Genomic DNA, 15,909 nt, shown 5'->3' on the forward strand with positions numbered 1-15,909 from the left:
GAAATGATATCGTTTCGTTCGTTAAGCATGCCTGACCTGAAGTGAACGGTTATATGGGCGTAGATGGTCTGATGGCTAGTAGTATTGTGGAACAACTCAATGCTACCGTCATATATATCACACCTGCAGGTAATGAAAATTATGGTGTTTGTTTGGAAAATGGTACATTCACGGGTGTGCTGAGGAATCTCATCGCTTCTAAGACGCATGTCAACTTTAATGCACAATTTGTATTGCCCTGTTCAGCGGAGCACATAGAAACGATCTATCCCTACTTTAAACGCATTTTATACATTGTGGTACCAGCGGCAGAAATGTTTCCTGAATATTTAATCTTTATCTATGCTTATACAGATGGTATGTGGCGTATTCTAACGGTGTTTTTTGTTTTGGTAGTCGCGTTCTTCATTTTGAGAATGGCATTGAACGCCATTGTCCAGGAGTACAAAAAATGCAAAACGGGCGCTGGTATGATTTGGTACTTTTCTTTTGGCGCAGTCAGTTTGGTGTGCCTGTCACAAGGTTTTCTAAATTGAATTCTTTGCGTCTCTATTTTATCGCATGGTTATTGTTTAATTATTCTTTGGCGGCAATTTATTTTGCAAAAGTGGAAAGTATTTTTGTGCATCCTTCATATTATCCGGAAATGGATCAATTAGATGAATTGCATACCTTGAATATACCAATATTTAGTGTACAAAATCTTCAAACAGCTATAAAGCCTGCTTTGAAGCAACAGAACTGGCGCGCCATTGAGCAGCGTATAGTGAATTTGCCGCCACATTTCTCATCCTTTCAATACGACATGCCTTTGATCATGCGAAAACGTTGGCGCGCTGCTTTTCTTTTACGTGGCGAAACTGCAAAAGATTTATTGGTCAAAACTTATGATTCGGAGCGTCATCGTCCGCGTTTGCATGTTGTACGCGAACATCTCTTGGCTATGCCTCAAACTTATTTGTTGGCTAAAGGTTCACCATATCGTTATAAATTTCAAGATATTGAGAGTCGTGTGTTTGAAAGTAGTCTCTACGATAAATGGTCTTCGAAGCGTGCACATTACAGCAATCTAGGTTCAACAAGTTTAGCAGAGTTTCTTAAAGATTTGCCGCAAGATTTGAATTTCGAAGATGGTAAAGGATTTGATGATGATGCTGCTGGTGGGCGAGAGCGTAAAGTAGTGCTAAATTTGGTCATATTACAAGGACCTTTTTACATATGGGGTATTGGCTTGTTGTTGAGCAGTTTGGTACTTATACTAGAGCATGCATATTGTTGGTATCGTAGATCCAAAGTGATTGTGGCATAAGTAGTGGAGTAATAAAAATTTACAATTCAAACTTTATTTGTGTTAAATAAAAGTCTTTTCCACTCTTCTAATGTGTCATGGCGAGAGCAGCACTGATTATGTAAGTAAACTCATGAAGGAAAGTGATATAAATTATTCGGATTTTTTATCGTCTGAATTAAAGTAAGTTGAAGAAAAACAGCATCAAAAAAATTGGGAATCTGTTGTACTGAAATTTTCGGACGAATAAAATAAATAAATACAAGTCGCGATAAACCTCCGAAGAGATTTAGTCCGAGCTCCTCTTCCATTTGCTTTTTGTTCCTTTTAAATTTTTCCTACAAATTGACGGGACAGGACCTCTGCAAGGAAGATGAGTTTTCACTGAGAAGAAAGGGAATGGAATTAGAGAGGTGTTAGAAGAGATGTAGGAAGAAAGAGAGATAGAAATGAATATGGAGAACTAGAGAAAGAAAATCCCAGGTCACCAAGAATAGTTAGATGGCAAGAACGGTTCGAAGAATCGAGGAAAGTGCGCTGGACCTTCATGTTAGTTCGCAACATAGAATAATGATACGAACGGAAGCATAGCGAACTAAACTACCTCATGCAGATATTGTATCTACATAAGCGTAGGATAGAAGATGATCGTTCCTTTCCACCGAATTGGAAAACGAGAACACGTAATGTTTCGTTTTCACGGCGAATGACTTTCTGTACACAGATTTTTGTAGAAGAACAGCCCATGAGAAATTTAGTTCCCTAATGTGCAGACATACATTGCTGGACTGGTGTGAGTAAAATGGCGTTTCTAGTGGCGGAAAGGGAGCGCAGATAAATGCGCATGCGAAGTATTGGCGATTAAATCGCCTTCCCCCTCGTGACCTTATGCCTAACGGCGGGACCGCGGGGTATGAATACATGAACAGGATTAGCCTGGTTGAGAGGGAAAGAGTGATACTGACTAAATTAAATATTTCATATCTCTCAGCCATCAACAATTCCGCTAAGTTTAAGGCACAGCAAATCCTTTTACTGTGATGTCTTGGCGTAATGTTCAAGATTATTCGAGCCACAGCTGGATCGCTCAGAAACCAAGTACTACTAGAGAATTTCGAATTGATGTGCGTATGCTGATATTGGCAATTAGATTCGTACCAAACAAACTACAAAACGAGCATAACTGTAGTTCGTTTGAGTTTAGTTCTCACGGGTAACAGTATTTCCTTCATCATTGTAAGAGCCGCATTTAGGAGTTATGTTAGCCTAAAGATAGGCTCTGCTATATCCCTGATGTAGCATGATTAAAAAAAATCGCTCCCACTGCAGTAGGGCTTATATAAGGCAAACAACTTCCCTCAGCAGTAACAATCCCCCTGCTGTTTGGGTAATGTTCTTAAATTTACAACAACTATAATCATGCGCAACTGGATGACCAGTCTAGGGATATACCCTTTACCTGATACAATAAGCTTCATACAACTTTGGAGAACAGATAAGGGAGGTAGGACGAAAAAGTTCGACGGGGTCAAACAAATGGTTTCCGCTGCGTACGCACTAGTATCTAATAATGAAGCGTTTGGGATCTATATCCGGTAAGGTATTGCCCAAATCGCTAAATTTCACCTAAAACTTCTGGGAGTTTTGTTACCGTCAATCCTCCAACAGCAATATATCGTATTGGCTTTATTTTACTTTGCTAAACTCATACATAAGTGCTTGTAATGTTACTTATACGATGTCACGCCCGATCAAACGAATCATATTAATATGAAAATTAATCAAATCGCTGAGTCATTATATCACATCTCAATATGAAGTCGTAAGGAAATATTTTTAAAAATCATGTCATCATTTGAGATTATACTTTCTACCATATCTTCAATACACTCAACGCTAATCTGAAAGTAAATCAATCAACACTTTCTACTCATACCACGCACATACCTATGAATATTTATAGATGCACGTAAGCTGTCAGCTTTTTCCGAACATTTTTTAAATTTTTCTTCTTTTTTTCATTTAGAAAATATTTTCCTAGTAGTTTATAATATTATTTCACTGGCCTTGACTTAATTCAATGGCATTTGTTTATATTCCAACATTCGAGACTGCGTATATTAAGTTTTATAGAGTTCTATTTCTGCAGATGGTTTATCTATAAATTAAGCTGAGAATTTTTCTTGGGCAAATAAATTTGGAATAAATATCTCGGCGGTTTCGAAAAGAATAAAATTGCGTTAGCATTTTTATTTATTTATTTTTTGTTTGTTCACGTAAATTAGTTATAAACTTTATGCTGATGATTAATTCGAGTGACTATTTTGAAGCCGAAAATATGGTAGTTGACGAATATGAGAATTAAAGACAGAAATATTTTCAAAATATTTCAAAAATTATTCTCTTTACTAAGTCTGCTTATTTGAAATTCTATGTAATATAAAGTATAAAGATGTGATTTAATTTGAATTGACATGATGTAATTTAGTTTGAGTGACATTACAATTTGTGATATTTATGAGCTATATCACATGATAGCATATTTCAAAAAACCGTACGTATTTGTATAAATTATTCAAGCGTGAATGGTGAAGCTTGTGAAGTAAATTACTGCGATACCGTCAATATTGATGATGTCATAAGTCATAATATATCTATCGTCTTAATTCGATTTTAGACTATGTGATTTATCATCATATGATTAAATTCCATGTGACATGATTTATTATAATAAGATTTGATATACTAATGTGATATGAAATTATAGGAAAGCGCTTTTGTGAAGAAATTAGTCGTGACCCTTGCTGCAAGGTAAAAAACACAGCCCACACAATCATGCGATGGGCGCAATATAGTAGAAGGTATGTTCTTCGCACGACAAAGCAGGGAGCGAAACGCCAGCCTTTCGCAGAATAAAGGCAGATAAGGCTCCGGGAAGTGGTGGAAGCAGAAGCAATTAGGCTGGCGCAAACAGCTTGTTTAAACTGTTGTTGTACATCTGAAACAAGCAAGGAAATCTGCCGCTAGGTGAAAGATATTACCCTTTGTATTAATCCCGTAAGCAATAGTGACACCGATAGCTCACCGTCTTTGCCGGCACTATACATATTGCACACGGCTTCGTACGAGCACTTCACGACTGTCAGGTACTATGGAATAGGTACTATATAGTCGCACCTATTGAATGGGACACAGAAACAAAAATAAATTAACCTTAGAGTGATTACGAGTAGCCTACGAGATGATCGCGAAAAATATAGCTCATTTAAATGGAGTAATGGCAATTTTGATAATATTATTAGAAGTACTTAGTTTTATGCGATATAATCGCATATGATATACATCTAAAGATCGAAATCACCTAACTGATAATGATATCATTCGATACTGCTCAATTTCACTCCAAAACTGACAATATTTTTAAATATCTGTGGTCGTAAGCAATAACCACCTAAGTCCTTAAAAAAAAAGATAGGACTTACGCGATTTTATCATGTGACCTCAAATTGATGTGATATTGAACAAAAGTGATGCTTAAGGGTGATGTGATAGAGCATCATAGAATTCGCGACGTGATATCATGTTGGTGTCATTTGACAGTTTTCATTTCATTTTCTTTCTCTTCCTAATCATGTATACATACGTTGCATCAACTGAAGGGAGACATGAATATGAGAGGTGATCCAGAAAGGCTAAACTAAAGCAATACCGATATACAAATATATACATATGTATTTAAGTAATAAAGGTATTAAAATATTTTTTATATAAATTATAACATTGAAACAATAAAAATCTTTAAGAACTTTTTCACTCAATGTTAGTTTATTTAATAAAGGAAGCAATAAGTCTAAACATAGAAATATTTTAAAAAGAAACTTGCAACATGGAGTTCATCTCAAAAACATAAAAAAATATGTATAGACATGTGATATACAAATATAAACATGCATAAATGTCTGTATGTATCTTTATGACTGTGTCAGCATATTTATTTCAGTATTCATTTTAAACGGCTTCCTTTTCGGTCACTAACTTTGTTAAATGTGGAGCAATAAAGTCAAATTCAATTAGAAAAGGAATAATAAAAGTAAGCATGTACAATCATATATGTGATAAATGGGAGATATTCATATGTACACATAATAAATACATAGGCACATATGTATGTACACAACACTGTCTAGTTAAAGTATAAGCGGGTGTCTTCATACAGTATAATGAAACTAAATTTTTGTATGAATAAAACAAAAAGGAAACTGAAATTCATTTATCTTGCAAATTATTAGAGTATCATTTCTTGAATTTATGGGAATGTTTAAAATTTTATTACTGCTTGTGGGGAAATTAAGTGTTTTATGAATGGATTTAGATAAAAACAAGTAAGGAAGGCTAAATTCGGGTGTAACCGAATATTACATACTCAGCTGCCAAATTAGAGCTTGCAAAACTTTTAAATTACCTTATTTTAAAAGTGGGCGGTGCCACGCCCATTGTCCAAATTTTTACTCATTTTCTATTCTGCGTCATAAGGTCAACCCACCTACCAAGTTTCATCGCTTTATCCGTCTTTGGTAATGAATTATCGCACTTTTTCGGTTCCGATTTCGTTCATTTTAAATAGCGATCTGAGATGAGCGCCCAGGAATTTACGTACCAAATTTCATTAAGATACCTCAAAATTTACTCAAGTTATCGTGTTTAAGGACAGACGGACGGACATGGCTAAATGAACTTCTTTTTTCGGCCAGATCATTTTGATATATAGAAGTTTATATCTATCTCGATTAGTTTATACCGTTACGGGGTACAATTATACGAACAAAATATAGTTTGTGAGCTCTGCTCAACTGAGTATAATTACAATAGATAGAAAAATATACATGTCGTGAGAAGGCAAATAAATATTTTACATTTTTATGGTATTAACTATTATTTATCAAAATAAAATTGCAAATAAGACTCTTTGCTTTCAGGGTAATTTAATTGTCTTTTTTATATTGATTTTTTGTTAAATCGGTTTTGTTTTTTGTTCATTCTTTTTATTTTTATCTTTTTTTGTTATTTTTATATTTAAGGATTTTTTTATTCGTTCTTTTATTCTTATTATTTTTTAACTTTTTTACTTTATTTCTTTTTTACTTTATTTCTTTCTTTTTACTTTATTTCTTTTTTTTTTTACTTTATTTCTTTTTTCTACCTTATTTCTTTTTTTTACTTTATTTCCTTTTTTTTGCTTTGTTTCTTTTTTACTTTATTTCTTTTTTTTTACTTTATTTTAATTTTTTAATATTTTATTTTTTACTTTATTTCTTTTTTTTTTAATGTTTTATTTTTTTCGTTAAGTTTTTTCCTTTTTTATTTTTTCGTTTCCTGTTTTTTTTTTAATTTTTTAGGAATTTTTTTTTTTTGTGGCTTTATTTTCTTTTGTTTTCGTTGACTTTATTTTTGTTTTGTTGTTGGTACTTTATTTATTACTTAAATTTCTTTCTGTTTCTTTTTTTTTTTTTGTTGTCACTTCTTTTTATATATTTTATGTCGCTATTTTTTTATGCTACTTTGTTTTTCTTTTAGTCCTTTGTTTCTACATTTTTTTATATATATTTTTTTGAATTTTATAGTTTTAGCCACCGTGGTGTGATGGTAGCGTGCTCCGCCTACCACACCTTATACCCTGGGTTCACACCCCGGGCAAAGCAACATCAAAATTTTAGAAATAAGATTTTCAATTAGAAGAAAATTTTTCTAAGCCGGGTCGCCCCTCGGCAGTGTTTGGCAAGCGCTCCGGGTGTATTTCTGCCATGAAAAGCTCTCAGTGAAAACTCATCTGCTTTGCAGATGCCGTTCGGAGTCGGCTTAAAACATGTAAGTCCGTCCGGCCAATTAGTAGGGAAAATCAAGAGGAGCACGACGCAAATTGGAAGAGTAGTTCGGCCTTGGATCTCTTCGGAGGTTATCGCGCCTTACATCAGGTTGAAGAGCTGAGTTGATTTAGCCATGTCCGTCTGTCCGTCTGTCTGTTTGTATGCAAACTAGTCCCTTAATTTTTGAGATATCTTGATAAAATTTGGTGAGCGGGTGTATTTGGGTGTCCGATTAGACATTTGTCGGAACCGGCCGGATCGGACCACTATAGCATATATCCTCCATACAACCGATTCTTCAGAAAAAGAGGATCTTTGTAATATCTTACTCAATTTAACAGATTGAAGCTTCAAACTTCACCTATACTTTCGTATATTGCACATATTGTTGCCTGAAAAAATTGATGAGATCGGTCGTATATATAGTATATATCCCCCACAACCGATTGTTCAGATGAGAAACTTTTCGTAATTACTGCCCTATTTTAAGAGCTAGAGGCTTCAAATTTCACCGAATGCTTACGTATATGGCATATATTGTTGTCTGAAAAAATTATAGAGATCGGTTGTATATATAGTATATATTTCATACAATTGACTGTTCAGATAAGAAACTTTTCGCAATTTTTACCCCATTTTAACAGCTTCAAATTCCACCAAATGCTTACGTATATAGATATATTGTTGTCTGAAAAAATCATAGAGATCGGTGGTATACATAGTATATATCTCATACAACCGATTGTTCAGATAAGAAACTTTTCGCAATTTCTTCCCCATTTTAACAGCTAGAAACTTCAAATTTCACCAAATGCTTACGTGTATAGCATATATGGTTGTCTGAAAAATCATAGAGATCTGTGGTACATATATTATATATCTCATACAACCGATTGTTCAGATAAGAAACTTTGCGCAATTTCTGCCCCGTTTTAACAGCTAAATATTTTAAAAAAATTAACAGCTAGAAGCTTCAAATTTCACCAAATGCTTACGCATATAGCATATATTGTTGTCTGAAAAAATCATAGAGATCGGTGGTATATATAGTATATATCTCATACAACCGATTATTCAGATAAGAAACTTTGTGTAATTTCTTCCCCATTTTAACAGCTAGAAACTTCAAATTTCACCAAATGCTTACGTGTATAGCATATATGGTTGTCTGAAAAATCATAGAGATCGGTGGTACATATATTATATATCTCATACAACCGATTGTTCAGATAAGAAACTTTGCGCAATTTCTGCCCCGTTTTAACAGCTAAATAAATTAAAAAAATTAACAGCTAGAAGCTTCAAATTTCACCAAATGCTTACGTATGTAGCATATATTGTTGTCTGAAAAAATCATTGAGATCGGTGGTATATATAGTATATATCTCATACAACCGATTGTTCAGATAAGAAACTTTTCGTAATTACTGCCCTATTTTAAGAGCTAGAGGCTTCAAATTTCACCAAATGCTTACGTATATAGCATATATTGTTGTCTGAAAAAATCATTGAGATCGGTAGTATATATAGTATATATCCCATACAACCGATTGTTCAGATAAGAAACTTTGCGCAATTTCTTCCCCACTTTAACAGCTAGAAACTTCAAATTTCACCAAATGCTTACGTGTATAGCATATACGGTTGTCTGAAAAATGATAGAGATCGGTGGTACATATATTATATATCTCAAACAACCGATTGTTCAGATAAGAAACTTTGCGCAATTTCTGCCCCATTTTAACAGCTAGAAGCTTCAAATTTCACCAAATGCTTACGTATATAGCATATATTGTTGTCTGAAAAAATCATTGAGATCGGTGGTATATATAGTATATATTTCATACAACCGATTGTTCAGATAAGAAACTTTTCGTAATTACTGCCCTATTTTAAGAGCTAGAGGCTTCAAATTTCACCAAATGCTTACGTATATAGCATATATTGTTGTCTGAAAAAATCATTGAGATCGGTGGTATATATAGTATATATCTCATACAACCGATTGTTCAGATAAGAAACTTTGCGCAATTTCTTCCCCATTTTAACAGCTAGAAACTTCAAATTTCACCAAATGCTTACGTGTATAGCATATATGGTTGTCTGAAAAATCATACAGATCAGTGGTACATATATTATATATCTCAAACAACCGATTGTTCAGATAAGAAACTTTGCGCAATTTCTGCCCCATTTTAACAGCTAGAAGCTTCCAATTTCACCAAATGCTTACGTATATAGCATATATTGTTGTCTGAAAAAATCATTGAGATCGGTGGTATATATAGTATATATCTCATACAACCGATTGTTTAGATAAGAAACTTTTCGTAATTACTGCCCTATTTTAAGAGCTAGAGGCTTCAAATTTCACCAAATGCTTACGTATATAGCATATATTGTTGTCTGAAAAAATCATAGAGATCGGTGGTACATATATTATATACCCCATATAAACTGTATTTTTTGCCCCTTTTTTACGGCTAGAGGCTTCAAAATTCATAAAATTTCATCAAATAGTTACGTTTACGTCATATATTGTTGAAATACGTGATTCGTAGTCACAGTTTTTACACGCAGACCACATGAAAATGAAATGGTATATTAATTTCGTCACGAAACCCAAAATTGTAAGTCCCTAAAGGAAAATAGATAGACCCACCATTAAGTATACCGAAATAATCAGGTTGAAGAGCTGAGTTGATTTAGCCATGTCCGTCTGTCCGTCTGTCTGTTTGTATGCAAACTAGTCCCTCAATTTTTGAGATATCTTGATAAAATTTGGTGAGCGGGTGTATGTGGGTGTCCGATTAGACCTTTGTCGGAACCGGCCGGATCGGACCACTATAGCATATATCCTCCATACTACCGATTTTTCAGAAAAAGAGGATTTTTGTAATATCTTACTCAATTTAACAGATTGAAGCTTCAAACTTCACCATATACTTTCGTATATTGCACATATTGTTGCCTGAGAAAATTGATGAGATTGGTCGTACATATAGTATATATCCCCCACAACCGATTGTTCAGATAAGAAACTTTTCGTAATTACTGCCCTATTTTAAGAGCTAGAGGCTTCAAATTTCAACGAATGCTTACGTATATAGCATATATTGTTGTCTGAAAAAATCATACAGATCGGTGGTATATATAGTATATATATATAGTATATATATATATATAATATATATAATATATATATATATATATTCGCAATTTTAGCCCCATTTTAACAGCTAGAAGCTTCAAATTTCACTGAATGCTTACGTATATGGCATATATTGTTATCTGAAAAAATCATAGAGATCGGTTGTATATATAGTATATAAGGTATGTAGATCTGTTCACTATATATTTCTTATCTTATACATCCGATTATTCGGAAATTACGAACGGGATAAGATTATTGTTCAGCCCCATTCATGAAAGGTATGAAGTCTTCGGCACAGCCGAAGACAGTCCCGTCCTTACTTGTTTATTTTATATTTATGTTAAAAATCGTTTAGGTATGTAGATCTATTCACTATATATTTCTTATCTTATACATCCGATTATTGGGAAATTACGAACGGGATAAGATTATTGTTCAGAACCATTCATGAAAGGTATGAACACAGAGTATATTAACTTTGATTGGGTAACGGTTGGTTGTACAGGTATAAAGCAATCGAGATAGATATAGACTTCCATACACCAAAATCATCAGTATCGAAAAAAATTTGATTGAGCCATGTCCGTCCGTCCGCCCGTCTGTCCGTTAACATAATAACTTGAGTAAATATTGAGATATCTTTACCAAATTTGGTACACGAGCTTATCTGGACCCAGAATAGATTGGTATTGAAAATGTGCGAAGTCGGATTATAACCTCGCCCACTTTTTATATATATAAAATTTTGGAAAACACAAAAACCTGATAATTTAGTAAATAATACACCTAGAATGTTGAAATTTGACGTATGGACTTATATCAAGACTCTGGATAAAAATTTGAAAAAGAAATTTAAAATGGGCGTGGCACCGCCCACTTGTGATACAATCAATTTTACAAATATTATTAATCATAAATCAAAAATCGTTAAACCTATCGTAACAAAATTCGGCAGAGAGGTTGCCTTTACTATAAGGAATGCTTTGAAGAAAAATCGGTTAAGGACCACGCCCTCTTTTATATAAAAGATTTTTAAAAGGATCGTGGACGAATAAAATAAGCTATATCTTTGCAAAAAAGAGCTTTTTATCAATGGTATTTCATTTCCCAAGTACATTTATAACAATAAATAGGAAAAACTTCAAATTTTAAAAAATGGGCGTGGCACCGCCCCTTTTATGACTAAGCAATTGTCTATGTTTCGGGAGCCTTAACTCGAAGAAAAATCAACGGATCGTAATAAAATTGGGTACACAAATTTTCCCTATAGCAGAAAATATTTCTAGAAAAATGGACGAGATCGGTTAAGGACCACGCCCACTTTTATATAAACGATTTTTTAAGGGTCGTAGACGAAAATAATAAGCTATATCTTAGCGAAAAAAGCTTTGTATCAATAGAATTTTATTTTCTAAATTGAATTATAACATTAAATTGGAAAATACTAAAAAATGGGTGTGGCACCGCCTCTTTTTGACTAAGTAATTGTCTATGTTTCGGGAGCCTTAACTCGAAGAAAAATTAACATATCGTAATGAAATTGTGTACACATTTTCCTTATAGCAGAAAATATTTCTAGTAAAAATGGACGGGATCGGTTAAAAACCAAGGCTACTTAGATATAAAACAAGTTTAAAAGGGTCGTAGACTAGAATAATAAGCTATAACTTTGCAAAAAATAGTTTTGAAACAATGACATTTCGCTTATCAAGTTTTACTGTAAGAGGAAATGGAGTGACATTTTTCTTTTAAACGGGCGGTGCCACGTGTTATGTAGAAAAGTAATTTATCTGAAATGAAATGTACAATTGAAGCTCACGCTGAGTATATAGCGTTCGGTTACACCCGAACTTAGACACCTTTACTTGTTTAATGTAGCAATACATTTTTTCCAAAATTTTACCAAATTTTGTATAGTTTTAAATTTTTAATTTATTATTATTATTTTTTTTAATGTGTTTTGTTTCTATTAATTTGTTATGCTACTTTTATATGTATATATATTTTGTTTTTCCCCCTTTTTGTTTAAGTTTCAAACTATGTATTTCAAGTTTCAAATTTTCTTTATTAAAATTATTTTATTTATTAATTATTTAATTTTGGTTTTTATATTTTTTATTTCTTTTCGTTTAAATTTTTTTTTTTACCTTTAATTTAATTTTTGTATTAATATACATTTGGTTTTTTTTTTTTATTGATAACTTATTTTTTGGTATATATTTTCCAATTTTTTTTTATTTTTTTCCTCATTATTTATTATTTTTCTCTTTATTATTTTTATTTTTTTGCTTTACTTATTTTATTCGTACTCCAATTTTTAGCTGTTTTATTGACTGCTTTCAAATTGTTTTATTTTTAGCTTTTTCTTATGTATCATTAATTTTACTTTTTCTCATTATATTATCATTATTTGCAAATTGTTTGTCTGCTTTTCTGGTCGTTATTTAGTAAACGTAAGGAAAATTACTATGACGACAGTATCATTACTTAAATGTAACCAAATCACGTCGTTAGACATATGAAAACAGCTTAACAAGATATTTCATGCTTATAGCTCTGTAGAAAGATGCATTGAATTACATGACGTGACGGGAAATGGAAAATTTCTAAGGAATTTTAAGTATCAAGCTAATGCTGTGGAAGATAATGCATTCTTGTTGTTTTTGCTGTTTCTCATTTTCTTACGAATGTTCTCATCAACTGCAATCTGAATAGCTGCGCAACAGAAACTGCGAATAGCAAAGGAAATTCGTATGGCATTGCACAACAGGAACAAAAAGAGGCGAGACGTGAACAAAATTTTGGCAGCAATGCAAGGCAATACTTATTTTAATGTTTATTTTATATGCATGAATGTGCATATGCGAATTGCGGTGTCGCCGACGAAAGGAGTGCACGCATAATGACCAAGGAGAAAGATACTCTGGTGATTGAAAAAGAAATAACACTTTTCGCTATTTTTATGATGTAGTAGATGAACAAATGCGTGTATAACTGCAAATGCGAAAGTGAAAATTTGGAACTCCTGTTTACGTAGAAATTTAAGGAATCAATGGAAAAGTTACTAATGCTTTTCGTAGGCTCGCTTTGTTGGATGTTTTTAGTTTCCCATTATACATATTTACTAACACTTTATTTGTTTTTTTAGCATTTAAAAATATTTAAGTATTAAAAAAGTGTATACCCATTTCGTAAATTTTTTGTTTACAATTTTTTTTTTTTTGTTTTGCAAACTATGGACACATTCAGTCTGTGTGAGGTCTTTATTGGCCTGGTCGGCTGGTTCAATCTTACTCTAGTTATATTGTTTCATCGTAAAAATTTTTTTTTATTATTTTTGTATTTGTTTACATATACGTACTTTATTTTTTTTTTTCTTTATTTTTATTTTATTTATTTTTTTTTTTTAATTTATTATGCGCCTTGGCAACCACGCTACTGTTGGCAGCCATAATTTCGAAATAGTAAAAGACTTCGTTTATTTGAGAACCAGCATCGACACTAGCAACAACATCAGCACTGAAATCCAGCGAAGAATCAATCTTGCCAATAAATGCTACTTTGGACTAGGTAGGCAATTGAAAAGTAAAGTCCTCTCTCGGCGAACGAAAATCATACTCTACAAGTCACTTATCGTACCCGTCCTGCTATATGGGGCAGAAGCATGCACCATGACAACAGCAGATGAATCGGCTTTGGGAGTGTTCGAGAGAAAAGTTCTTCGAAAGATTTATGGACCTCTACGCGTTGGCGATGGCGAGTACGGAAGAAGATTTAATGATGAGCTGTACGAGCTATACGCAGACATCAACATAGTCCAGCGAATTAAAACGCAGCGGCTGCGCTGGCTAGGCCATGTTATGCGAATGAAAGATGATGCTCCGGCCAAGAAAGTTTATCTATCGGAACCCGCCTATGGAAGCAGAGGTAGAGGGCGGCCCACACTCCGTTGGAAGGACCAGGTGGAAAACGATTTAAACTCCCTTGGTGTGACCAATTGGCGCCGGTTGGCGGAGCGAAGGAGCGACTGGCGCGCCTTGTTGGACGGCCATAACCGTTTAGACGGTTAAGCGCTAATTAAGTAAGTTTTTATTTAACTTAATTTTTTTTACTTTTTTTAATTTTGTTTTTTTAACGTATAGTAAACTTGTGCTTTTATATAATTGCGTTTTGGTTTCAGTTTCGGTTTTTAGATAAATTAATGATTTCTTAGTTTTTGTAGTTTCCGTTTATTTACTTTTTACCATTTATTTATCTTTCATTTCTTTTTCTATTTTTTCTTTACTTGTTATTAATTCTTTTTTTTGTGATTTTTTCTTTTTTTCTTATTTTTTTTTTGTCTTTATTTCTTATTTACTTTTTTTTATTTTTTCTTTATTCCTTATTTACCTTTTTGTATATTTTCTTTATTTCATATTTTTTTTATTTCTTTTATTTATTTGTTTTTTTTTTCATTTTTATTTAATTATTTTTTACTTATTTTAATTTTATCTTTAGTTTTGTTTCTTTTCAATCCTATAATTATTATTTCTTATTCTAATCTTTTCTTCATTTCTTTATTTATTCAACTTTGTTTTTATATTGGCTTTTTATTTTGCATTTGGTCTAGAGGTCTTGAAGATCTTTCTGCCGCTCCCGTTTCGACGGGACCTAAAATATGACACTCTCAAAATGTTCGCAAAATAGAGTAGCCGATAAAGGGTAATACTTTCACAGTTGTCAAGATTTTGAACATTTGTAGTCATAATCATTAGACTGGGTCGATTTATTAACCGATATCGCGCCATCGATTTTTCGATAGGATTTGGGCTCAGGAAAAAAATTCCACTACGCATATCCAAAAAAACAATTTTCGAGCCTGCGAAAAAAAAAAGTGGCGGAAGGGTAAAATTTTTCGACCAAAACACTCCCCAAAACCCAAAAAATATTTTTTACTTTTTTTACTTTTTTGGGTATGCGTAGTGGAACTTTTTTTCCTAGCCCAAATCCTATCGAAAAATCGATGGCGCGATATCGGTTAGCTTTCGTCCATACAAATCGGCCTGGGTTAATAATCATATTTTTTGTTATTAATATTTTAACGTCACATAATGTAATCGCTTATCTGAATACCAAAAAATTGTTGACATCATTCTCCCTTTCGACTGATAATCTAGTTATTGCTGCTTTCAACGGAAATTTTTTGTTCTGAGCAAACAATTAGGCGAATGAATCTGATTTCAACGAATTCGAATTCTTAATAATTTCTGAAGTGTATATTTTTAGATTATTTCTTTTGCTGTTAGCCATTAATTAAATTTTCTTTCAAACGACAAACGCATCTTTTAAATAAAATAAAAAACAAATATAATATAAATTGTAATTTATTAATGTTTGTTGGTATTATTGCAAATTTAACAAAAGCTCAATTTGGCATGTGTGGGAGCAACAAATGCTTAAATGAAAAAAAGAGTCATCGAAAGAGCAAAATAAACAATAATAATAAGAACAATAATGATCCCATGTGACACAAATTAACACTCCAATTAGGCACAGCAAAAGAACCAAAAAGAGAAAAAAGTAAGAAACAAAGTACAAACGCATGAAAACGCATAAATTTATGT

General features: G+C 32.8%; 2 protein-coding genes across 10 annotated transcripts in view; one reads left to right on the plus strand and one right to left on the minus strand.

Moving 5' to 3' along the window:
- The window catches only part of Spn (Spinophilin), a 420,033-nt gene that overhangs the window by 178,806 nt on the left and 225,318 nt on the right, over positions 1-15,909 (minus strand). The window lies entirely within an intron of this gene.
- Ir68b (Ionotropic receptor 68b) overlaps positions 1-15,909 on the plus strand; it is a 30,580-nt gene that overhangs the window by 1,145 nt on the left and 13,526 nt on the right. The window contains 3 exon segments of the mRNA XM_067789128.1: positions 43-411; positions 414-1,274; positions 1,363-1,471. Of these exon segments, the coding sequence (XP_067645229.1) occupies positions 43-411; positions 414-1,274; positions 1,363-1,471 (1,339 nt within the window).

Source organism: Eurosta solidaginis, chromosome 5, assembly GCF_040869045.1.
Source record: "Eurosta solidaginis isolate ZX-2024a chromosome 5, ASM4086904v1, whole genome shotgun sequence".
NCBI lineage: Eukaryota > Metazoa > Arthropoda > Insecta > Diptera > Tephritidae > Eurosta > Eurosta solidaginis.